At 45.2% G+C, this 24,756-nt stretch overlaps 1 protein-coding gene across 2 annotated transcripts in view; it reads left to right on the top strand.

Moving 5' to 3' along the window:
- Positions 1 to 24,756, top strand: part of LOC124593710 (protein rhomboid) — a 303,251-nt gene that overhangs the window by 211,072 nt on the left and 67,423 nt on the right. For both annotated transcript variants that reach the window (XM_047132019.1, XM_047132018.1), the window contains exon 3: positions 22,679 to 22,796. In XM_047132019.1, the coding sequence (XP_046987975.1) occupies positions 22,679 to 22,796 (118 nt within the window). The remainder of the gene's footprint in view (positions 1 to 22,678; positions 22,797 to 24,756) is intronic.

Raw genomic sequence — 24,756 nt, 5'->3', positions numbered from 1 at the left:
GCGGCGCGGTTGAAGCGGAGCTGCCGGTAGAGTGGTTGCCGGCCGGCCGGGTCTATCTTGGGCGGCGCCGGCTCGGATGCCCGGCCGGAGCCCCTGCCAGCAGTGAAAGTGATCAGCTGTTGGGCGCAAGGTCGCCGCTCCCAGCGCGCATGCGCGTGCCGGGCGCCGCCCGCACACCGGCAACAGGTGGCCCGCTGGCCCACACATCCCACCTCCCACCTAGCGGCCGGCCGCGCAGCATCAGCTGTTGTACTAGGACGGCACTCGCTATATTGGTCGCAGGCTCCGTGACCACCGTCGTCATATTCTGCCGCATTGGCTGTCAGTGTCAGGATTAAAATAACCCCTGCACTTTGCATCCAGTACCGCTCTGTTTCACTTGCGTAGCCGTTTCCAAGCGATCGTATAGTACAGCCGGTCCGATGGCAGGGTGTGGGCATGGCGAATGCCCGGGGAAAGTCATCTGCGAGCGTGTGTAGTGCCAACAGTAAAATTCGGAGGCGGTCGTGTTTTTCATGGAAGGGGCTTGCACCCCTTGTTCCTTTGCGTGCTGTTCGGCCTTTAATACTTGGTACGCCTCGGTTCCGTTAGGTCCGTATCGGCTTTACTCGGTCCTTCTCGGAACTCCTCGGTACAGCCCGACATTTAATTTAGCAGTGCGATGCGAAACTGTTTCTTCTGGCATTTGATGCGACAGTTTTCGGTCGGCACGAATTTCTTCAGTTCGGCAGAATCGTAGTACCAGCGCCGTTTATCCAAGCAATTTGCTGATGGTATGAAGGAACTTCAAATGTCCGGTGGCTATTGCAATGGGGCAGACTCAAATAGAGGCAGGTCAACGAGCTAGCGTCGCAAGCCTTTAAGAATGAGCGGACAGTTTAGTTTTCTGTCGAAGAGAAGGATGAGAATTCTCAGTGTCTTATTATGCAGTAGCAAAATTTCGGGAACAGCAAATTCCCTGTAAAACGACAATACATAACTGTGCCTAAGGAATCTAAATATATAGAACACAAATAAATTAACGACATTAGCTGGCGTTGGACATCGATTAAATCAGTGGGAAAAGTTGAAAACTTGTGCCGGACCGGGATTCGAACCCCAGGTCTGCTTACTACACAGATGCCATCCGGACACAGTGATCTTCGCAACTGCACAGACTGCGCTAGCACGCCTCCCGTCAATTCCTCAACTTACGCACACAGTACATACGTAATGCCCCATGGCCATTATCCTCATTACTCATGGCATTTCGCCGATTCTCTGAAGACTTCAAGCATGGTGAGCAACCGCACTGAAATGATCCATTTTTCGTCCTCGCCTTAATTATATGTGTGGTGTCTGTACTTTCGGACATTACCGAAGTGATTTGGTTGGCGATGACTGAACAAAAGATTATAAGCATCAACAGACGATATGCATTGTTAAATTCCAGCGAACAAAAAGCTCTGTATTTCTGTAGTCATTTCGTCATGACAGCCTCAGTTTATGGGATAACAGCAAGTTGTGTAGCCTATCATACACTTCTGCAATTTATTTTAATAATTACTCACTCTTCAGATATTGTACTTCATCCTCATGTTTTCTGATACAGTCGTTACAGACTCCTTAATGTGTGTATATGTCAACGTGATCGTTAGATATTCTCTGCATAGACATTTAATATTAAAATAAATTGAAAGCGATTATACGGAGCTCATTTCCGATCTCTACTGTCCGCATACTGCAATGCACGTGCTCAACTTTATTCTCAACTCTCCTTATTCTCCAGATTCGGTGCTGGCAGACTACTTCTCGTCTCCCCACCTTAAACTGGCCCTGAAAGACTTTTGCTTCGTAGATGTTCTGAGCATCCAAAAACCCGTGATCTCGGTGCTTAGAGCGATTCCACGTGAAACGTTGGCTGGCTGCTTCTAACTGCTTCACAACTGATGTCAGAACTGTTATAGGTAAAGGTGGTTACTTCGAAGGCCAGTAGAGATAGTATCTTTATAACCAGTATTCCTTTTTTTTTTCCTGATACCATTCACCGAAATTACCAGGCGCACCTTGTAAAATGAAAATGAATTTAACCGCGTTCTACTGCACGTGCGGAACTGTCGAAAACTTCACCCGGGAGAACGCAGCACGTGAAGTACCATATACTGTCCCCCTATTGTTAAATATGTATCTCTCGTTACTTTTTAAAATCTTTATGCGTTACGTATAAGCACGTAAGTGTGAGAGAAGTATAAACAGTACCAAAAACGGAGAAATTATTTAATTATTCCTTTGTTAATTGAGATCGTAATCTCTGAATCTGAATTTTTGCGGTCTTTCTTTTAATGCCTTAGGACCTCGAAAGCAGGCGTTCACAGGTGTGAAAATAACCGAACTACCAGTTTAATAAGTTACGGCTGCAAAATACTAACACGAATTATTTACAGACGAATGCAAAAACTGGTAGAAGCTGACCTCGAGCAAGATCAGTTTGGATTCCGTAGAAATGTAGGAACTCGCGAGGCAATACTGATCCTACGAATTATCTTAGAAAATAGATTAAGGAAAGGCAAACCTACGTTTCTAACATTTGTAGAAATGGTGAAGGGTTTTGACAACGTTGACTGGAATACTCTCTTTCAAATTGTGAATGTGGTTGGGATCAAATACAGGGAGCGAGAGGGTATTTACGATTAGTACAAAAAACAGGGGGCAGTGATAAGAGTCGAGGGACATGAAAGGGAAGCTGTGGTTGAGAAGGGAGTGAGGCAGGTTCAAATGGCTCTGAGCACTATGCGACTTAACTTCTGAGGTCATCAGTCGCCTAGAACTTAGAACTCATGAAACCTAACTAACCTAAGGACATCACACACATCCATGCCCGAGTTAGGGTTCGAACCTGCGACCGTAGCGGTCGCTCGGTTCCAGACTGTAGCGCCTAGAACCGCACGGCCACTCCGCCCGGCCGGAGTGAGGCACGGTTGTAACCTATCGCCAATGTTGTTCAATCTGTATATTGAGCAAGCAGTAAAGGAAACAAAACAAAAGTTCGGAGTAGGAATTAAAATCGAGGGAGAAGAAAAAATTAGAGGTTTGCCGATGGCACTGTAATTCTGTCAGACAGCAAACGACCTGGAAGAGCAGTTGAACGGAATGGAGTGTGTCTTTGGAGGAGGATATAAGATGAACAACAACAAAAGCAAAACGAGGATAATGGAATGTAGTCGAATTAAGTCGGGTGATGCTGAGGGAATTAGATTACGAAATGAGACACTTAAAGTATTAGATAAGTTTTGCTATTTGGGCAGCAAAATAAGCGATGATGATTGCAGTAGAGAGGATATAAAATGTAGACTGGCGATGGCAGGGAAAGTGTTTCTGAAGAAGAGAAATTTAACATCCAGTATACATTTAAGTGTCAGGAAGTCTTTCAGGAAAGTATTTGTATGGAGTGTAGTCATATATGGAAGTGAAACATGGACGATAAATAGTTAAGACAAGAAGAGAATAGAAGCTTTCGAAGTGTGGTGCTACAGAAGAATGCTGAATATTGGATGGGTAGGTCACGTAACTATGAGAGGGTACTGAATGGAATTGGGAAGAAAAAGTATTTGTGGCACAACTCGGCTAGAAGAAGCGATGGTTGGTAGGACATGTTCTGAGGCATCAAGGGATCACCAATTTAGTACTGGAGGGAAGCGTGGAGGGTAAGAACCGTAGAGGGAGACCAAGGGATGAATACACTAAGCAGATTCAGAAGGATGTAGGTTGCAGTAGGTACTGGGAGATGATGAAACTTGCACAGGGTAGAGTAGCATGGAGAGCTGCATCAAACCAGTCTCTGGACTGAAGACCACAACAATAAGAGGGCCTCGAATAAGATGATGATCAAAATTATTAGTGAAAATATTTCTATTTAGGATTATATTTTGATTTTGCCAGGATTTGGTATTATGTCAAATATGTATGTCAAAAAAAAGGGAAAATCGAATCATTTGGAACATTAGGTATAATTTACCCCCTATTACCAATTGGATTAATAGGATTTATTGTATGTAAGTACAGGCCACAGTCTCTTACGAAAATGCTCAAGAAGAAACTGAAAGCATGATTTTAAATTATGTTACTCTCATTGAATAATATACTGAAATCAGAATATGTAATTTTGTTTCGCTTGAAACTGCGCGCTTGTTTCACAATTTAAAGTAATTAGAATCTGTCGCGTAATGGCGGCGTAGTGTTGCGCGCACCAGCGTTCTTATTTCTCGAAGGTGCAGTCTTAAGTAAGATCTGAGAATACGTAAATTTTTTTACTTGACATTTGCCACTATTACATAAATAACCACAAAACTAATGCTCAGTACATTGTTAATATTTCTCACAGTACAGACGTTTAGACAAGAGTGTAAGTAACAAGCGTGTACTTTCGGCTACATGCAATGTAGTAGTTCTTGTAATGTCCGATTTTGTTGATCATTTCACGAAGAAGACCTCTTGAGTTTATTACACAATGTATTGTTCACAGACGTTATGACACATGCTTAATTCTTCGCCTAAATGACTGAAATTCTTTTACAGTTACTCTCATCGTAACACATACTAAACATTGTAATCAGATGTTACACGTGATGCTCTTCACAGTGACGAGTTCAACATTTTACATTATTTAATACGTCCATCCATATGGGAACGCTATAGGGATAAGGATACGGTGTTGTGTGGGAAACGAGACGCATTTTTCTGTATGTACATAGCCAGTTTCGTGAGGACAAAAGGAACATAATTTTTTGTTCTTTTGTTGCGCCCACTTGGTTAACGGCATCACCGTCGCTCGAACGATGGTTTTCAGCCTAGAAATGCGCACACTGCTGGTGGCCAGTTAGTACGTTTGTCAGAAATTGTTTATTTTCCCGAGCAGAGGAAAGGAGCCGAAACGAGCAGCGGCTACCCGAAATGGCAGGGCGGTCCGTGGTGGGGCCCCAGGCGGCCGCTTTTGGAAGCGGGCGGGTCCCTTTGTGTCTGATTTACGGCGCGCTGCGTATCGCGCATAGCATCTCTCTCTCTCTCTCTCTCTCTCTCTCTCTCTCTCTCTCTCTCTGTGTGTGTGTGTGTGTGTGTGTGTGTGTGTGTGTGTGTGTGTCGCCACGAGTGGTGCTGTAGGCGACCATCCGCCACTTACCGCACTACACCACACGCGCATGCACACACACAGTGCCACCAGTGCGCTCGTCACACTCCCTCCTTACGACTGTTCCCTTGCCAACATGTCTTTCTACTGAGCGGAACGAATTTTCCGCAGTAGCTACAAGGCGCGACAGCATCGGACAAGACGGCTCGTATCCTACCTTTTTTCTGTGTCCGACGCACGCGTTAAAACACACACACACACACACACACACACACACATTGCCCGTCCTTCCCCATTCCGCTCCCTCCTCTATTCTCACAAGGACGCACTGCATCTGTGTGTACTGGATTGTGTCGCTGGCTAACAGCGATTAACGCTGTTCCCCACTAAACAACTCTGTACGACAAACTTTCGAAAGGACCAACGGTACCGACCGACAGCCGTGTCGTCCTCAACTGACTGGCGTCATTGGAGTCGCATATGGAGGGGCTTGGGCGGGGATCACCCAACCGTTGTCTCAACCGTTGTCAGTTTTCGTGACCTACTACTCGATCAAGTAACTCCCCATTTATCACAAGGCTGAGTGGACCTCGGTAGCGCAATAAAGCGTAGTGGCCCATATAGCCACCCATCAAAGTGCCAACCACCCCAACGGTGTTTATCTTCGGTGATCTGACAGGAATCAGTATATACACCGCTTCACGGCCGTCAACCTACCCCCCATTATACTAATAGTTTACACAATTAGGTGACAAAAGGCATGGGGTACCTCCTGATATCGTTTTGGACCTTCTGCCCTGCAACCACCAGCATGGACTCAACAACTCGTTGGAAGTCCCCTGCAGAAATACTGAGCCATGCGGCCTCTGTAACCGTCCATAATGTCCCATAAATGTTCTATGGGTGGCCAAATCTTCAGCTCCCAGCTGTCTAAAATGTACTTCAAACCAGTCACAATAGTGGCTTGGTGACATGGCGCATTGGCATCGTGAAAAATTCCATCGTTGTTTGGGAACATGCAGTCCATGAAGCGGAGCAAATATATCTCCAAGTAGCCGAACATAATTATTTCCAGTCCAGATGGCAGTTACGAGAGTCGAGGGACATGAAAATTTGGTTGGTTGATTTGGGGGAGGAGACCAATAAACGAGGTCATCGGTCCCATCGGCTGAGCGAAGGATGAGGAAGGAAATCGGCCGAGCGCTTTCAAAGGAACAATCCCGACATTTGCCTGAAGCGATTGAGGGAAATCACCCAAAACGTAATACATGATAGCCGGACGCGGGTTTGAACCGTCGTCTTCCCGAATGCGAGTCGAGTGCGCCACCTCGCCCGGTCCCAGTCCACTACCGGTTCATTTGGACCAGAGGGCCCAGTCCATTCCTTATGAACACAGCCCACATCATTACGCAGCTTGCAGAGTGGCTTGTTGACAACTTGAGTCCGTGGGTACGTGGTGTCCACACGACACTCAGGTCCTACAGTGAGCTCTTATCAACTGAAATCTGTACTCATTTCACCAGACTACAGTTTTCCAGGAGTCTTGGGTCCAGGCGCCCTGTAGGCGATGTCGTGCTGTAAGCAATCAGCAGATCGTTTGCTGCCATAGCCCATTAACGCCACGTTTCGCTGCACTGTGCTAACGGATACGACCCACATTGATTTCTGCGATTATTCACGCAGTGTTGTTTGTGCGTTAGCACTCTCAACTGTTCTCAAACGCCGCTGCTCTCGGTCGTTAAGTGAAAGCCATTAGCCCCTGTGTTGTCCGTAGTGGGAGGTAATGCCTAAAATTCGGTATCCTCGGCACATTGTTGACACTGTGAATCTCTGAGTACTGTGTCCCTAAGGCTTGCGGAAACGGAATGTCCCATGCGTCTGGCTCCAACTACTATTCGCCGTTCAAATCTGTTAATTCCCGTCGTGCGGCCATAACCACGTTGGAAACCTTCTCGCATGAATCACCTGAGTGCAAATCACAGCTTCGTCAATGCACTGCACTTTCGTCCTTGTGTACGTGATACTACGTCATCCGTATGTATGCACATTGCTATCCCATCACTTTTTCATCTCAGTGTATTCCAGTGTTAAGTTACCTAGTGACTTAAAGAGAATGTGTTAAAAAAAAAAAAAAAAAAAAACACTTTACTGAGGCGTTTAGGAAAGCAGGTTAGCTACTTGGAAACCTGTCATGGTGCCTTTCCGTGGAAGCTCAGGTGAATGTCCTCCAAGCATAGGCTGTTACTAGCCCTGATGGCTTGCGTCCGTGGCCCGATGCATGTTTCGGGAATCTATCCGCCTCGATGATGACGTACCTAGATTTGAGCGACGTTATTAAACGACTGTTTGGAAACTGGTGCCTGTTGCAGGGCGCCTCTTCAACAGCTTCCATGGTCAACAAAAGTTTAATGTTCTGTATTTCGCGTAATTATTGACCGAATTCAAAAATTTTAAATGCTGCCATAATCAATTAATTGAGAGGTATAACCTTATTTTGATAATTTAACACAATAAGACAAGATTACAGTTTGTGTGTTTGTCTCAAGGAAACGTGAATGCCCGGTATTCGAGACTGAGAGCACTTTGGGACTTCCAGCAAACTTTACATAAAATTTCAAACCTTTCCTAAACTTTTTGTCGCTTACGTGATCAATTCTGTTTTTACTCCAGATGTGCTTTGTGCGCTCGGTGCTGAGACGTCTTTTATTATGGCTGCACTGCTCGCCAAATACTGATGTCTGTGCTGAGAGACGGGGTTACGGGCGATATGAAATGCTTATTATCCGATTTTTCGAAACTGGTGGGTCAAAAAAAAATTGATTTGTGCAAATCTTAGTCTGTTTCTCCCCTCATAAAGAACTTAATTTCTTTTAGATATAGGCCTAAGTTACTGCGCTGCACCAAATTAAATAAAACATTGCGGTAAGTTTTAAAGACTTTTTCCGGAGGTAAAACAGCATTTCATACAGTCTGTAAGTCGGTTTAAAGGTTGGACGAAGGGAACGTGACGCCACGTTTAATAGGACCATGTCTAGTAAAGCACTGCTGTGTCATATCAGCATTCCAGTGGGTTTGAACCATGCTATTAACGATATATTTGAAACATGTCTTTTGCGTTTTATCATTATTAGTATTATTATTATTATACGCTGAGGTGACAAAAGTAGTGGGATAGCTTCTAATACCGTGCTGGACCTCCATTGTCTGGCGTAATAGAGCAGATCAACGTGCCATGGACCCAACAAGTCGTTGGGAGTTCCCTGCAGAAATATTGAGCCATGCTGCCTCTTTAGGCGCCCCTAATTGCGAAAGTGTTGCTGGTGCAAGATTTGGTGCACGAACTGACCTCCCGATTATGCCCCTTCAAGGTTCGTGGCATTCATGTCGGGCGATCCTGGGAGACCAGTTCATACGCTGTAATTCTCCAGAATATTCTTCAGACGAGTCGCGAACATTCATGGCCCGGTAACGCGGCGCATTGTCATCCATAAAAATTCCATCGTGGAATTAATAAATAATTATTTTAAGAAAGTTACTGTTAGCAGTTTTATGTATTTTCAATTCCATAGTTGTTTGGGAGTACGACCCGCCAGGGTAGCCGAGAGCGGTAACGCGGTGCTTCTTGGACTCGGGTAGGCGCGCCAGCCACGGATAGAATCCGCCCGGCGGATTAACGACGAGGGCCGGTGTGCCGGCCGGCCTAGATGTGGTTTTTAGGCGGTTTTCCACATCCCGCTAGGTGATTACCGGGCAGGTCCACACGCTCCGCCTCAGTTACACGCGTCGTAGACATTTGAAACACGTTCGCACTATTTCACGATTTACACTAGATGCAGACAGCTGAGGTACGCTGATTCCATCCCTGGGGGTACGGGGTGGCGGCAGGAAGGGCATCCGGCCACCCCTAAAACTAACCTTGCCAAATCCTTGTAACCACGCCGACCCTGCGATCGCTGCGGGACTATGGCGTAAGCGAAACAAAGAAAGAAAGTTGTTTGGGAGTATGACGTCGATAAATGGCTGTAAATGGTCTCCCAGTAGCCGAGCATAACTATTTCCAGTCAAGGTTCGGTTCAGTTGGTACCAGAGAGCCCAGTCCATTCCATGCAGACACACCCCACACCAATATGGTGCGAGCACCAGCTTGCACAGTGTCATGTTGACAACATGGGCCATGGCTTCGTGAGGTCTGCGCCACACTGGAAACCTACCATCACCTCTTACCAACTGAAATCTGTACCTATCTGTCAAGGCCACGGTTTTGCAGTCGTCTAGGGTCCAAATGATTTGGTGAAGAGCCCAGGAGAGGCGATTTAAGCTTCGGTCGTCTGCTGCCAAAACCCATTAACGCCAAATTCCGTCGCACTGCCGCAACATTTACGTTCGTCGTACGTCTCGCATTGATTTCTACTGTTATACTACGCAGTCTGCAGTGACAACTCTGCGCAGACGCCAATGCTCTCGATCATTAAGTGAAGGCCAGCGGCCACTTAGTTGTCCGTGCTGAAATTCGGTATTCTGGGCAGCCTCTCAACACTGTGAATCTCGGAATACTGAATTCTCTAACGATTTCCAAAGTGGAATGTCCCATGCCTATAGCTCCAACTACCTTTCCGCGTTCATAGGCTGTTAATTCCCGTCGTGTGGCCGTAATCGCGTCGGAAACCTTTTCACATGAATCACGTCTGTATGAATGACAGCTCCGCCAATGCACCGCCTTCTATAACTTGCATACGCGATATTACCTCCATTTGTATATGTCCATATCGCTATCTCATGACTTTCGTCACCTCGGTGTGATTAATGTATAACTGCTAGTGGGATATGTTTCGTCGCATGTACATGTATACTGAAAAATTGCCATTATGTTGAATTTGAGCAGTAACGGCGAATAAAACATGATATTCAAATAATAAACAGCAGCGGTTTCGTATTTTCAGGAATATTTCACTGTGTTCACGACATGTAATACTGTTTAGTATCTCGTGAATTATTAAGAAATCGACTCAAGTGCGCCATACCGTGCGTAGTCTTAACCGAGGTGACACGTACGACGCCCTCTAACATAATGACAGGGGTCGGAGTGAGGCGTGGTTGGAACAGGGGAGGAAATGGGAGTGGGTACATAGGAGTTAAAAGGGAGGGGGGGCGTGGTACATCATGTGTGTTCTGACAGACGATGCACACCACTGCCAAGCATTAGACCGAAGTCGTTGTCGTAGTCTTCGTCATTAAAAAGAACGAGTTCTCATTATATCGACACAGGTTGCATCACAGAAAGCGAGGCGTCGCACGTGCTTTTCATAGAGAAGCGGTGACCTGGATTCTATTATTTCCACGACTCGTGGTGAAGAACCTCTTTCCGCTTGGGAAAGCTCAAGTTTCAGACACTCTGGATCAGTTTTTGCAGTGCGCGAGCTCGAGTGTGTGTGTGTGTGTGTGTGTGTGTGTGTGTGTGTGTGTGTGTGTGTGAGAGAGAGAGAGAGAGAGAGAGAGAGAGAACGCAAGCGCGTGCAGTTATACACACACACACACACACACACACACACACACACACACTCTGTCACTCTCACACTCACAAGCGCGCAATAACAAGTGTGCGGTATACCTGCAACAGAAACAGTGCTTCTGTTATATGTCTGAATGGTATAGCTGGAGTGGAAACGTAGCAGCCACGGCAAGCGCATTCGCAATAGACAGCGATTAAAAACGTACTTCCACTTAAATAAGCTACGGAGATCTCAAAGCTAGCCGCTTGGTCGACCGGAATCTGTTACCTGCATGTCCTCCTTGCATCTTCTACAGTGTACACCCTGCGCCTTTACAGCGTTGCATCTGTAAGTACTTCACTAAAGGGTTTGCATTTAATTCGGTAATCAGTACATAGAAATAACCGACCTGTCAATTGTTTTATTCGAAACAGCGTTTTCAGGATCTCTCTAATACGAGGGCAATTCAAAAAGTAACAGCAAACTGTTATGAGATGCAGTTAATACGTCAGGCATTTGAAACTCCCGGAAGGTGAAGATTCATATATTGAGAAAGTTTTGGCATATGCCGAAACATTGCATGACAAGTTGAATAGGAAAGAAAGTTTAAATAAAATGGCTGCGTCCCTAGTTGTATGCACTGTAGATCAGCGAGCATTTTATGGTTGTAGGGCGTAAAACCCTAGATACCATAGAATGATGTTGAAACAGTGTGGAGAAGGCCGCATTAGTGAGAGAAGTGGACGTACTTCAGTAGCAGGTGAGCAACGCTCTGGGTATCCCAGAACGGCCGTGGAACGCGCGGACGCCATGATTTGTGAGAACCGGCGTCTTTCTGTAGACGTTATACACACTGAACTGAGTATCAGTCTCAGATCCGCTCATACAATTATTAGTGAGGTTCTCGAGTACAGTCTTTCGTGTGCGCGATGGGTGCCTAGGATGCTCACTGGTGAATACAAGATGATGCGTGTTCAGGCTGCCACATTTCTGGCGCGATATAACGCCCAAGGACACACATCGTCACAGAAGACGAAACCTGGGTGCATCACTGCGAACCAGAAAACAAAAACACCTAATTTTCAAAATTCTTCTGTCGTACCTCGTCTCGAATGATTCGACTCTTCTGTTCCGCATTTCCCAGTATCCATGTTTCACTACCACACGCTTGTGTGCTCCAAACATACATTATCAGAAATTTCTTCCTCCAATTATGGCCTGTCTTTGATACTACTACTTTTCTTGGCCAGAAATGCCCTTTTTACTAGTGCTAGTCTGCTTTTGATGTCCTCCTTGCTCCGTCAGCCAAAGGTTATTTTGCTGCCAAGGTAGCAGAATTCAATAACTTCATCTATTTTGCGATCACCAATCCTAAGTTAGTCTCTCGGCGTTCTCGTTTCTGCTACTTCTCATTTCTTTCGCATTTCTTCGATTTACTCTCGATCCATTTTGTTTTTACTCATAACAGTGTTCATTCCATCAGGGAGATTCTGTAATTCATCAGCGAATCGTGTCATTGATATCCTTTCACCTTGGATCACGTACAAGAAAAGAAAGCTCGCGCAGTCAGCGGACAGGCGTCCACCCTTTCCGATACTGAGAGGGGTTTCAGACAGACTGCAGACTCTATTCTAGGGCAGGCTGCACAAAGAGGGGCAAAGTTCCCGACGAGCTGGGTAACTGACCACTTCCAAAGAGCAGACACAGCAGCTGCGGCGCCAGATAATTTCAGAGAGGCGCCACGTCTCTCTCTCTCTCTCTCTCTCTCTCTCTCTCTCTCTCTCTCTCTCTCTCTCTCTCTCGCCTGCCTGGGCGCGCCCTGCCAAGGTTCCGGCTGTGGGTGTCGGCGGCACTATTTACATTCTGGCTGGCCTGGGAAAGCAGCGGCGCAGGCGATAAATATCCTCCACTGCCGCCGCCGACGCAGACGACGATGCGCCGCCAAAAGGCCGAAACGCAACGGACGCCACCTGCTAGCACCTTCTGCAAACTTACACCCTTCCGGCTAGTGACACCGTTATATGGTTGTGAATGTGAAGCGACAGCCCAGTCGCTCGGCGAACTAAATCCAGTCTAATTCCTGAGTAACGCTTCTAGCACGGTTCTACGCGTACGTTGTCAGCTCCTTCGTTTCTTTTAATTTAATCTGCTAGTGAGCAGAAATGTGGAACGAATTGTTGAAGAAAATGTAAAAGGTGCCGGTAGCGGGTCATCCAAAACTTCCGCCAACTACAGTGACGGAAGGAGGTGTAAGACATAGTTGGTAGGCATGTTTCTACATCTGAAAGATCATGTGTATTCTGATTTCGCACCAGTCGTACAAGAGTGGCTCTGGGGCTACAAGAAGCTGGACGTTCCTTCTGCAGTATTGCAGGAAGACTTGCAGGAATGTAGCCACTGTACATGGTTGCTGGCAGCGGCGGCCACGGGACTCTACGATCGTTAGAAGACAGGTCTGTCTACGTCCACGTGCCACTAGCCAGAGGGAAAGCCACCCTGTTCGGCCTATGGTTCTGGCGCACAAGCAATCTGAGCACCAGTTGACATCTCTGTGATACAACTAACTGTTACAAATTGGTAACTTCAAGGACAGCTCCGAGCCAGACGCCCTATAGCGTGCATTCCACTGGCCTCAACCAACCACCATTTGCGACTTCAGTGATGTCAAGCGAGAATTCATTGGATGTCAGGGTGGAGGTCTGCTGTGATTTCTGATGGAAGCTGGTTCTGCCTCGGCGCCATTGATGGCCTTTTGATGGCTAGGGGGCGGCCAGTTGAGAGCCTGCAACCAACCTGTCTGTGTGCTCCACACAAACTCGACCTACACCTGGAGTTACGGTCTGGAGTGCGCATTCGTATGACAGCATGAGCACACTCGTGATTATCCCGCGCATCCTGGCTGCAAATTTGTACGTCAATGTTGTGAATTGACCTGTTGCGCTGTCATTCTTGAACAGCCTTGCAGGGGGTGTTGTCCAACTGGATAACACTCGCATACCGCTGTTGTAGTCAGACATGCTCTATAGATAGACTGTCGAGACGTTGACTTGCCTTGTGTTCTATCGAGCTCACAGAGCCATCATCAGACAACTCCACAGTCACCTACATCTACAGCATACTCCGCAAGCCACCTAATGGTGTGTGGCGGAGGGGACTTGGTGTACCACTAACTGAACCTTCCTACCCAGTTCGACTCGTGAATAGCGCGTGGGAAGAATGATTGTCGGTAAGCGTCTGTATTGGCTCTAAGTTCTCGAATTTTCTCTCGTCATTAATGTATGTTGGAGAAGTAATGTGTTGTCCGACTCTTCCCAGAAAGTGCTCTCTCGAAATTTCAATAGTAAATCTCTCCGTGATCCACAACGCCTCCCTTGTAACGTCTGCCAGTGGAGTTTGTTGAACGTGTCAGTAACGCTGTCATGCCGACTAAACGATCCCGTGACGAAACGTACCGCTCTGCTTCCACGATCAGCATAACCGTCCCTGTATTGCACGACCAAGCGCAACAGGCATGGAACTCCATCCCACAAACTGACATCCGACACCAATGACAACACAGTGCTTGCACTCAACATTCTGGCGGCTACACAGGCGATTAATGTACCAGCATTTCACCTTTGCAGTGGCTTACCTCGCGCTTGTATTAACCTGGTATCATGCAACGTTAATCAATTAAATTTGTTACCTCACATATCCCAGAAATTTCATTACTCTACATTAATCATTTTGTGGTGTTGGGCTTTTTTCCGTCTTCTATATCTCTGAAGATCGGCAGTATTTGTAAACGCGAGCTTTCGCGAGTAGACGCGACTTCACCCGTATTATTTTTGAGTCCGTCTCCGTAGCTGAATGGTCAGCGCGGCTGGCTGGCATGCGGGGGACCCAGGGTCGATTCCAGGTACTGCCAGGGATCTTCTCACGGTGCGAGGATTGGAACGGGGTGCACTGACAAACTGTTCGAGAAATCCGACAACTGACGCGCGGTTGAAGGCCATGTTACGAATCGCGCGGCCCCTCTCGGCGAAGGTTCGAATCCCCCCTCGGGCATGGATGTGTATGTTGTCCATAGCGTTGGTTAGTTTAAGTAGTGTGTAAGTGTAGGGACCGATGACCTCAGCGGTTTGGTCCCTTAGGAACTCATACACACATTTGAAATCCGACAGCTACCGCGTGCAGTGTGCTGATCTCTTCCAAAGACGCCATTGGTGGCGCCAGGACGCGGAACTTGAGCTGTACCTTAGTATTCTTCTCGGCGTTCTGTTACTTTGAAAGCTGTAGCGAGGTAACTAGCCTGATTGGGAGCTGAGCCAGAGACGAATACGAGCGCTTCACAGTGAAAACATCGATGAACCTCCCTAGTTCAAAACGTTCAGAGACTGGGGATTTGTGAAAAATAGAGAAACGTGAAGATGGGATTTAATGCTTCGTGTGTGCATATGGTTTCCCTGTCTACGCGCACAGAAAGTTCGAACGACCATATGAAAGTCAGAAAAGTCCTCCTTTCGCATGTTGCTCAGTTAACACGCCATGTTCGTCTGGATGTTCGTTACGATGTCAAAGCGTTGACTCTTCATGTGCATTTCTGCACTTTGTGGTTTCTTGCTCAAGTTTTTGTTCCTGGTGCCGGTTTTTTTCTAGTGTCGTATCTTGTTCTTCCTTTCCTTACGTGGCTCAGGGTCCAGAAGCGAGCCTTTTTGTAAAAAAATGATGCAGGAAATTTCTGTCCGTCATATAGCAGTTCAAGTAAAGACTTTCAGAATTCCCAGACTATCCCAGTACATGGTATTTACCTGACAATTCCCATATCCCTGGGCGTCCACGGGCCCTGTGGTAGTTATCGAAGGCGCCATGGCAGCTGTGGACAACGTGATTGCTATTACAGATCACCGGCATCCTTTTGCGGTCGGTATCTTCCGCGAAAACGGCGATGACGTCTTCCCTTAGGATAAGAATCACGCTACAGTGCTTTGAGGAATATGATAGTGAACTTGTTATTGTTATTGACACTGAATTCGCCGGATCAGATCTGAAATCAGTGGAATCCTTCTGGCACGTTATCAGGCGCCATGTCTGCCCCGCAAGCCAATGGCCTATTATTTCAGGCATTTCATAGTCTCTCCGCAAACGTCTGCTGCCACATACGCCCGTAAATCTACCAGGGACTTTTTAGTTTCTCCATGTGCGGCTCAACTGTTTGCTTAATAAATGAAACGGCCGTTCCAGTTGCTCCTTAGAACTTTTAGTTCATTATACGTTTCGGCCTTTTTGTTAAGTTATTCTCAAGTAGTTTTGAAACTGCTATAAATATGATACATACATGTGCCATAAGTATGGTGTATGTATCTAACTGAAGATGAGAAAATAAGGCTTGCATATGTGTGTGTACAGACAGATAATACAACTTACAGTAGATAAGTAATGTCCAGAAGATGTGTAAGTACAAATCTGGTAGATTTTTGAACCTTGCTCAGAATATGGACGTCTCAAGACGATGTAATTCATTACTTGTACCAGAACAGTGATACACTGTGTGATCAAAAGTATCCGGACACCTGGCTGAAAATGACCTATAAGTTCGTGGCGCCCTCCATCGGTAATGCTGGCATTCAGTATGCTGTTGGCCCACCCTTAGCCTTGATGACACTCTCGCAAGCATACGTTCAGTCAGGTGCTGGAAGGTTGTTTTGGGTATTGCACCCCATTTTTCACGGAGTTCTGCACTGAGGAGAGGTATCGATGTCTGTCGGTGAGCTCTGGCACGAAGTCGGCGTTCCAAAACATCCCAAAGGATTCAGCTCAGGACTCAGTGACGGCCAGTTCATTACAGGGGTGTTACTTTCGTGTAACCACTCCGCCACAGGCAGTGCATTATGAACAGGTGCTCGATCGTGTTGAAAGATGCAATCGCCATCCCAGAACCGCTCTTCAACAGTAGGAAGCAAGAAGGTGCTTAAAACATCAGTGTAGGACCGTGCTGTGATAGTGCCACGCAAGACAAGGGGTGCAAGCCCCCCTCCACGAAAAATACGACCACACCATAACACCACCGCCTCCGAATTTTACTGTTGGCACTATACACGCTGGCAGATGACGTCCACAGGGCATTCGCCATACCCACACCCTGCCATCGGATCGCCAGGATTGTGTACCGTGATTCGTCACTCCACACAATGTTTTTCCACTGTTCAATCGTCCAATGCTTATGCTCCTTACACCAAGCGAGGCGTCGTTTGGCATTTACCGGCGTGATGTGTGGCTTATGAGCAGCCGCTCGACCATGAAATCCAAGTTTTCTCACTTCCCGCCTAACTGTTATAGGACTTGCAGTGGATCCCGATGAAGTTTGGAATTCCTGTGTGATGGTATGGATAGATTTCTGCCTGTTACACATTTCGACCCTCTTCAACTGTCTGAGGTCTCTCTGTCAACAGACGAGGTCAGCCTGTATGCTTTTGTGCAGTGCGTGTCCCTTCACGTTTCCACTTCACAATCTGAAACAGTGGACCTAGGGATTTTTAGGAGTGTGGAAATCTCGCGTACAGCCGTATGACACAAGTGACACCCAATCACCTGACCTCGTTTGTAGTCCGGCGGAGGGCCTCATTCTGCTCTCTCACGATGTCTAATGATGACTGAGGTCGCTGATATGGAGTACCTGGCAGTGGTGACAGCACAATGCACCTAATATGAAAATCGCATGTTTTTGGGTTTGTCCGGATGCTTTTGATCACATAGCGCTTATATAAAATTCATTGCTGTGTTTGTAAAGCTAGCTTACATTCGACAAACAAGGAGTTTTAAAACAAGTTACAAAGAACTCTTGCAACTAAAAAGAAAAAAAAATTATAAGCAATAAATCCATCTTTGCGGCTCACTTTCTATAAGAGAATCACATAGTGCACAACATTAAAAGGAATACTTCATGCATATTTTTGTATCAATAGGCCGACCTGAAAAATCCAAAAGGAAATTGGTTCAACGAGCAATACATACTCGGACACCTGGCGCCTCCTCATTGACAATTTGTTTAAAGTTACTCCCCAGATTCGTAGCTGTATCCGCATTATACCAAGATTTCTGCAAACGTGCTCTGTAAGCAGTTCGCGTTGCATCCAGGCTGTGCTAACAGCTTTCGCAGTTCCGTGTTGTTCAACGTTTTCCCACTAGAAACATAATTGTACACTTGACTGAGATGCCCCGTCCATTTCAGCTATGTTAGATTCTCATTTCACAGAATCTGTATTTAGTATGTTACTTATGAAACATACAAAAAAAATTTTTTGAATATGTTGAACGTAAATCTTGATAAACGCAGAGAATAATTACATTATGAATTATACAGTCTTGAGAAGACCATGTTCTCAAGATATCCTTAGACAAGGAAGATTTTAAGTCTACCAGAGTTGTTCTTAATTCTTTAGGACATATATTCTCAACTCAACTTTCGTAGTTTGTCTGTAGATATACGTATGTATTACGTTTTTTTAATATTTAATTATATACATGTATATATCAATCATATTAATGGCGGTTTCGGAACCACTTGACAACGGCCTGCCATAAAAGCTGAAACCAATAGTGGACTAAATAAAGCTCTACAGAGCAAATGGATCAAGCTTTTCATTTGCGACCAAGTACTTGTCAAACCCATGCTACGCAGAAAAACTGCTGTCCTGCATTACAAAAGTGGGCCAGTGCACCATGAAGCAGGTTTTCACAACGCTTTGGCTTATCAGCGTGTGCACAGGTCCGCTTGAAAATGACTTTTTGAAATTAGTAGATAGCGTGCATTTCTCAAGGCTCAGCGTGGACCAAACAGAACAACGTCAACACTGACAACGTGATGCCTTTATTATAGATGTATAGGCAGTCACAGAAAACCCAAGAAATCTTAAAAGGAAATGGGGAAAACGTCAGGAGACGGCCAGACAGTTCCGCCATGTTTATGTGCGTGATGCGTGGATAGCTATTCAGTAGTTGTATAAACTGATAACCATTCGTAACTATGTTTAGCATGTGATTTCTGTTGTGTACTGTGAATGAGAAAGATGTATCTACATCGGTTGTGCACTTAGCGTGTTTCGAACGTAATGTCATTCCTATTAGTCCTAAATAAAGAACTAAGTTAAAATAATAGTCCGACGGAAACCAATTGTTCCGTAAAGTTATCGATGCTATGTGGAGCCTACGCAGAAGTTGTACTTCATCCAGTGACAGCCTGAGTAGAAAAATGTCATTAGTACGATTTGCAGTGCCTCTCGAGACCGTTAAGAGTAAAACGACAGTTTACCTTTGCGTAAAGAGTAATTTTTGCAGTGCATTTTGTTGGAAGTTGCAAACCCTGCCCAACGTCAGACGCTTCCCCTTAAGACGGAGCGGCATCTGCATAACGGCGGCGAGCCGCCACCCCCCGGGGGCCCCTGCCGCCCACCGCCGCCCCACGCAGCTGCGTCCGACGCTCGAGGACACGTTTCTGCAAAAGCCCAGGACCTGTCCGCACCGGCTGCGACGCTGCTTAACACACCTACTGTGCGCGACATGCCCTCCCTCCATACCTGCAAAGTAGAGGCTCTGCTAGGTTCCGCTCTTGAAAATTGTCTTTCAAAAAACAAACTGCGGGTTTCACATTTTTCATATAGAAACGCCCTACACGTCGTAGCGAAGGACTCTAGAAAAAGTTCTGTTACATCATTTGCTGCTGACAATAAAAGATGCTGGGAGTTTATTGCTAAAAGTTTTCAATCCCTTTGATTCTCCCTTTTTTTCGGTCGAGGATTTTTGAATTTATCACACAAAATCATCGTCATGCATGAAGTGACAAAGATGGGCGTTAGATGACACTTAGACATCTTACTTTTGTAACAAGATACTGCTTCCATTGATGACTCGGAAGAGTAGAAATCAGTAAACTGTTTTAGGTCCATACAATGTGATCAAGGCTGTGTAAATAAAAATAAGTCAGAAGTAATTCCATTTACGCCTCGGCTGTATTACAGTGTTGTAGTCTCCTTTTGGGAAACATTTTACTTACCAACATCGCAAGGCGGGGTACAACGATTACTAGTTTCGACCAGTTAAATGGCCATCTTCTGAGCTGAAGGTATACAGAAGGTTACAGGTCAGTATTCATAATATAACTAACAAACGAAATTAGTTGTTGCATAACACTTGTAAGGGTACACGCCATATAATAGACACCAGCGTCTTCATCAGTTATTAATGCGAGACGTTTTGTCACAATTATGTTTGCAATTCAAAGCTGTCAAATAAAATCGAATGAAATATACGAAAACAATCCGTACATCTGAAATTGTAGTTACATATATGCGCTATGCACCAACGCATTGTGCCGTATAACAGATATATCATGAGCCATCGTGTCTGTTGACAAAAGCGGAAAAAGGGATCTAGGCCACAGCAACAGGAATACTCACCAGTACTGTGTGTACCGACTCTTGTTCCACTGAAGCTACCGCAGCTGATGTCAGTTCAGTAAACATACAGTATTTTCACAGAGTGAAAGACCAAAAACTAAATAAAAAGTGCAGTTGTTTAAAAATAGATCTAATGTTCTTTCCAGTGTTTTGTACGTAAAATTATGCTGCACAGGTAGTCAGAGGTAATGGATGATGGCGTAGGTGATTTGACATTCCGATAGTGCGACTTATCTCTTTAAATGTAAAACTGTTTAACGTGAAATGACTCACCACATCAGCGAGCCTAAAAATTGTATAAAATACGCTTGGACAGAAATTTTAATTTTTGTATATAATCATTTGTTTCATACGCAAACAGGATAAATTTAGCTTGAAGTGGAAATAGCATTTTACTTAGTTCCAAAAGCGCGACTAAATGATTCCATCTGGTGTACACGATACGAGACAGGCGCGATACTCTGATTTCAAGATGAATCTAGTAATTCCAAAGATAGCAGATGCTGGCAGTTGTGAATATTACAGAGATATTAGTTTAATAGTCCATGCTTGCAAAATGCTGGCACGAATTATTTATGGAAGGATGGAAAAATTATTCAGTAATTCTTTTTGCTCTTAAATTTCTCATGTGTATCCCCCTTGATTCACATTATTCCACTTTGTTCCTGACCGCGTCTTGGTAATTCAAAAATCAGTTTAATATTCACCCACGTATTTTGGGATCATTTAGGTTTCTGGACATTTTCTATTAAAGCTAATACATTCGACTAACTTCGGCAATTTGATTCTGGGTCGTTGATAACTGCACTTGACGTGAAAGGGGGGGGGGGGGATTGTAACCCAACCAGGCAGTGGGTGAGGTGCTCCATTACCAACAATGCAGGACCAAATTGCTGTAGATAATTCAGTGTATTACATTTAATATAGTGTCCAGAAAACAAAGTGATCCCAAAATACGTGATTGCGAAACTTAAAACGATTTTTGAAATTGGGTGGACGTGAAAAGGGACATAGTGATATCATTTGGGTGAAAGCGGAGCTACATGAAAAATTTAAGCGCAAAAAGTTGTTGACGACTGTGTCTTGCGCATTTGCAACTGGGCAAAGTGCTATCGCCCCTTCAAGCGAAGTTCATCCCACAGGCGTATGAAATAATGCACGATGCAGCCAATATCGAGAGTGTAATTGCCGTTCAATAAATTTGTGGTTGTCGCATCCGATATGATACGAAATGACTTATAAAAAACTTGTTTAATCGCTATACTATTTTAATCTCTCTCTCTCTCTCTCTCTCTCTCTCTCTCTCTCTCTCTCTCTCTTTCTTTCCGAAACTTCCTGTCTAATTTGGGTCTCGATTAGTCACCGTGTTTGTCTACATTTGTGAAACTTGATGTCGAATTCTTGTAACAGCCCCCTCTCTCCTCCTCCTTTTTTTTTTTTTTTTTTTTTTTTTTTTAAATATATAAGCCATGCAGTCGGAAAGGACTTAAAAAGGCTTTGAGTTACCCTGAAAAACTGTGGACCACATTAAATAGTTTAGTGATGGGGGTAAGAAGATATATAATCCGAAGACTCAGCTTGTGGCAGTATGGAGGTACAGACCATGGACTCTGTTCTGGTGTATGCAGAAATCGGTTTTAAACAGAGCGTTACGGTGAATATGTGCAAGTTAACAGGAATGCAAAAAGAATGGTTGAATAATTTGATAGTTTATTTTTAGTGTTAAACTGCCTATACATAAATCTTGAAATCGTTAAGTTTCTCTGTAAATTAGCATATTACATATAAATGGTGTCCCGAAATTCACTGTTAGACTTGTAGAGGGTAGTGAGTACATTATGTCCGGAAATGTACCTTTTCCCTTCTAAGGCGGTTTCAAGTCAAATGGTTAACTCATCCACTTCTGCTTGAGGAACTGAATTAGGCGTGACTCAGTGCAGTTGTTAGGTAACAATTCGAAAGGAAACGTAACGAAACCTCCATTTATCACTTAAGCACGTTTGTTGTGTTAATACTTTATGTTTAAAGTTCTGTACGAACAGTCTGCTATATTCCAGAAAGATAGTCTGCTGTTTTCTGTATTGTTTTGGAATAATGCAAACACGTAATGTTTAAGTTTTAGTGCTTCAATTCCTCAAGCAGAAGTGGATGAGATAAACACACGAACTGAAACTGTCGTAGAACGGAAGGGTACTTTTCCGGACATTCCTGTAGAAAATATTACATACTCTCACCCCTCTACAAGTCTGTAACGAGAATTTCTGAACACCCCGTATTTCAAGTATGCTTATTTAAGAGAACTGTCTTATATTATCTCTGCCGAGCACATTTACTGTCTACTATTCAAACATGCTAGACATAAGGGACTTCAGATCCCCAGTTCTACAAGACACAGTAATCCTTCTATTTAAAAACCAGTAAAATTTTACCTTCAGTGTTTTGGGAATGTTTGTTTTCTAGTTTTAGAATTAGCAAATTTACAATTAACCGGAGATTTTGTCACGACCAAAATCAGTATCTACACTGTTTCCTGTAGATTACCTTTGTCACCACTGTTACCTGAAGCGGGGAACTGTTACTGTTACTCATGTGTGACGGGCTGTCTTCGTGTATGTGACTTTGTGACATTTGAATGGTGTGTTGTGTTCCAGGATGGTGCGCATCATCGCGGACGAGTTCCTGACGGAGGAGCGGGACCGGAAGTACTACGCCGATCACTACACGTGCTGCCCGCCGCCCCTCTTCATCCTGCTCATCACGCTCATAGAGGTGAGCAACAAACTAAATCACGTTTCTTAATCCTTGGATTTTTAGCTGTCACCTGTTACTTCTTCCGCCCTCCCCCGGCAATCTTTGTTGATGTGAAAAATGCCGAGTTAGCAGTCCCCCTATAACTGGGGGTCAGTCAGTTTAAGGGTCAGAGGAAGGCAACGGTATAAGGATGGCGGTTATCACTGAAACAATAGGTTCTCGGTTATATCGTTTTTAACGCCAGTTTAACCATACTATTAAAACCGCTCAAATAACCTCGTTCTGGAATAACCTCGTTCTGGAATAACCTCGTTCTGGAATAACCGATTTCCGGTTTTTTATTCCTATTACTTCCTGCAGTAAACATTGAAATCGACAAAGACCGAAAAATTTTGACCCCCTCAATTACAAGATACATACAATCAAAATATATTATTAAATAGGCGAATGAAAGGAAGTCCATCCACCGTTTGCAGGTTTTCTCGAAAATTGAAAAGTGGTTGTGTACCACAAAAAATGATCAGTATTCTCCTACTGATTCTAAATTTTTTGAAACTCTGCTCAAACACCGTGTTGTATTCGGGGATTATAGCACTATTTCGACCTTAAGGATAGTTAGTGCTAAAGTGTGAAAACTGAGGTTGGAGGACACTCTTTTTCTTATTAATTTTTCCTCTTTCAGGGGCTAAAAGCAGTTAAAGGCAAGTTATGTAGACACAGGCAGCAGATCAACGGCTTTATATTTTTATTGTAAACCATAAATGAGGTGCGAACTGTCAAGTTGTACGTTTTCTCCTTATATGGTGTCACAGGTTGGTTCTGGCTCCTCTTGTTCATTGATACCGCGCTTCGTGAAATTACTTTCAGACTGTGGATGGTGCTATTCTATAGTAACAACTGCTGTCCGACGACGATAGTAAGAAACTACCATATACTTGTAGATACACAAAAAGTTTTACACACTACTTACCATCTAATAGGCCACACCACATGGTAACAGGTACATTATTATCCAAGAAGTGCTGTACCAGTTCCCATGCAGTGTGTTCGTTACTCGTTTCTGTCGGCATTGTTGTTCAAATATTACTATTTTTCCCATTTTCTACAAAAACGCAATATTTCAAAGCAGTGCAAATACACTCCTGGAAATGGAAAACAGAACACATTGACACCGGTGTGTCAGACCCACCATACTTGCTCCGGACACTGCGAGAGGGCTGTACAAGCAATGATCACACGCACGGCACAGCGGACACACCAGGAACCGCGGTGTTGGCCGTCGAATGGCGCTAGCTGCGCAGCATTTGTGCACCGCCGCCGTCAGTGTCAGCCAGTTTGCCGTGGCATACGGAGCTCCATCGCAGTCTTTAACACTGGTAGCATGCCGCGACAGCGTGGACGTGAACCGTATGTGCAGTTGACGGACTTTGAGCGAGGGCGTATAGTGGGCATGCGAGAGGCCGGGTGGACGTACTGCCGAATTGCTCAACACGTGGGGCGTGAGGTCTCCACAGTACATCGATGTTGTCGCCAGTGGTCGGCGGAAGGTGCACGTGCCCGTCGACCTGGGACCGGACCGCAGCGACGCACGGATGCACGCCAAGACCGTAGGATCCTACGCAGTGCCGTAGGGGACCGCACCGCCACTTCCCAGCAAATTAGGGACACTGTTGCTCCTGGGGTATCGGCGAGGACCATTCGCAACCGTCTCCATGAAGCTGGGCTACGGTTCCGCACACCGTTAGGCCGTCTTCCGCTCACTCCCCAACATCGTGCAGCCCGCCTCCAGTGGTGTCGCGACAGGCGTGAATGGAGGGAAGAATGGAGACGTGTCGTCTTCAGCGATGAGAGTCGCTTCTGCCTTGGTGCCAATGATGGTCGTATGCGTGTTTGGCGCCGTGCAGGTGAGCGCCACAATCAGGACTGCATACGACCGAGGCACACAGGGCCAACACCCGGCATCATGATGTGGGGAGCG

This window comes from Schistocerca americana, chromosome 2 (assembly GCF_021461395.2).
Source record: "Schistocerca americana isolate TAMUIC-IGC-003095 chromosome 2, iqSchAmer2.1, whole genome shotgun sequence".
Classification (NCBI taxonomy): domain Eukaryota; kingdom Metazoa; phylum Arthropoda; class Insecta; order Orthoptera; family Acrididae; genus Schistocerca; species Schistocerca americana.
The sequence above is the reverse complement of the archived record's forward strand: the minus strand, read 5'-3'. Positions and strand labels throughout refer to the sequence as shown.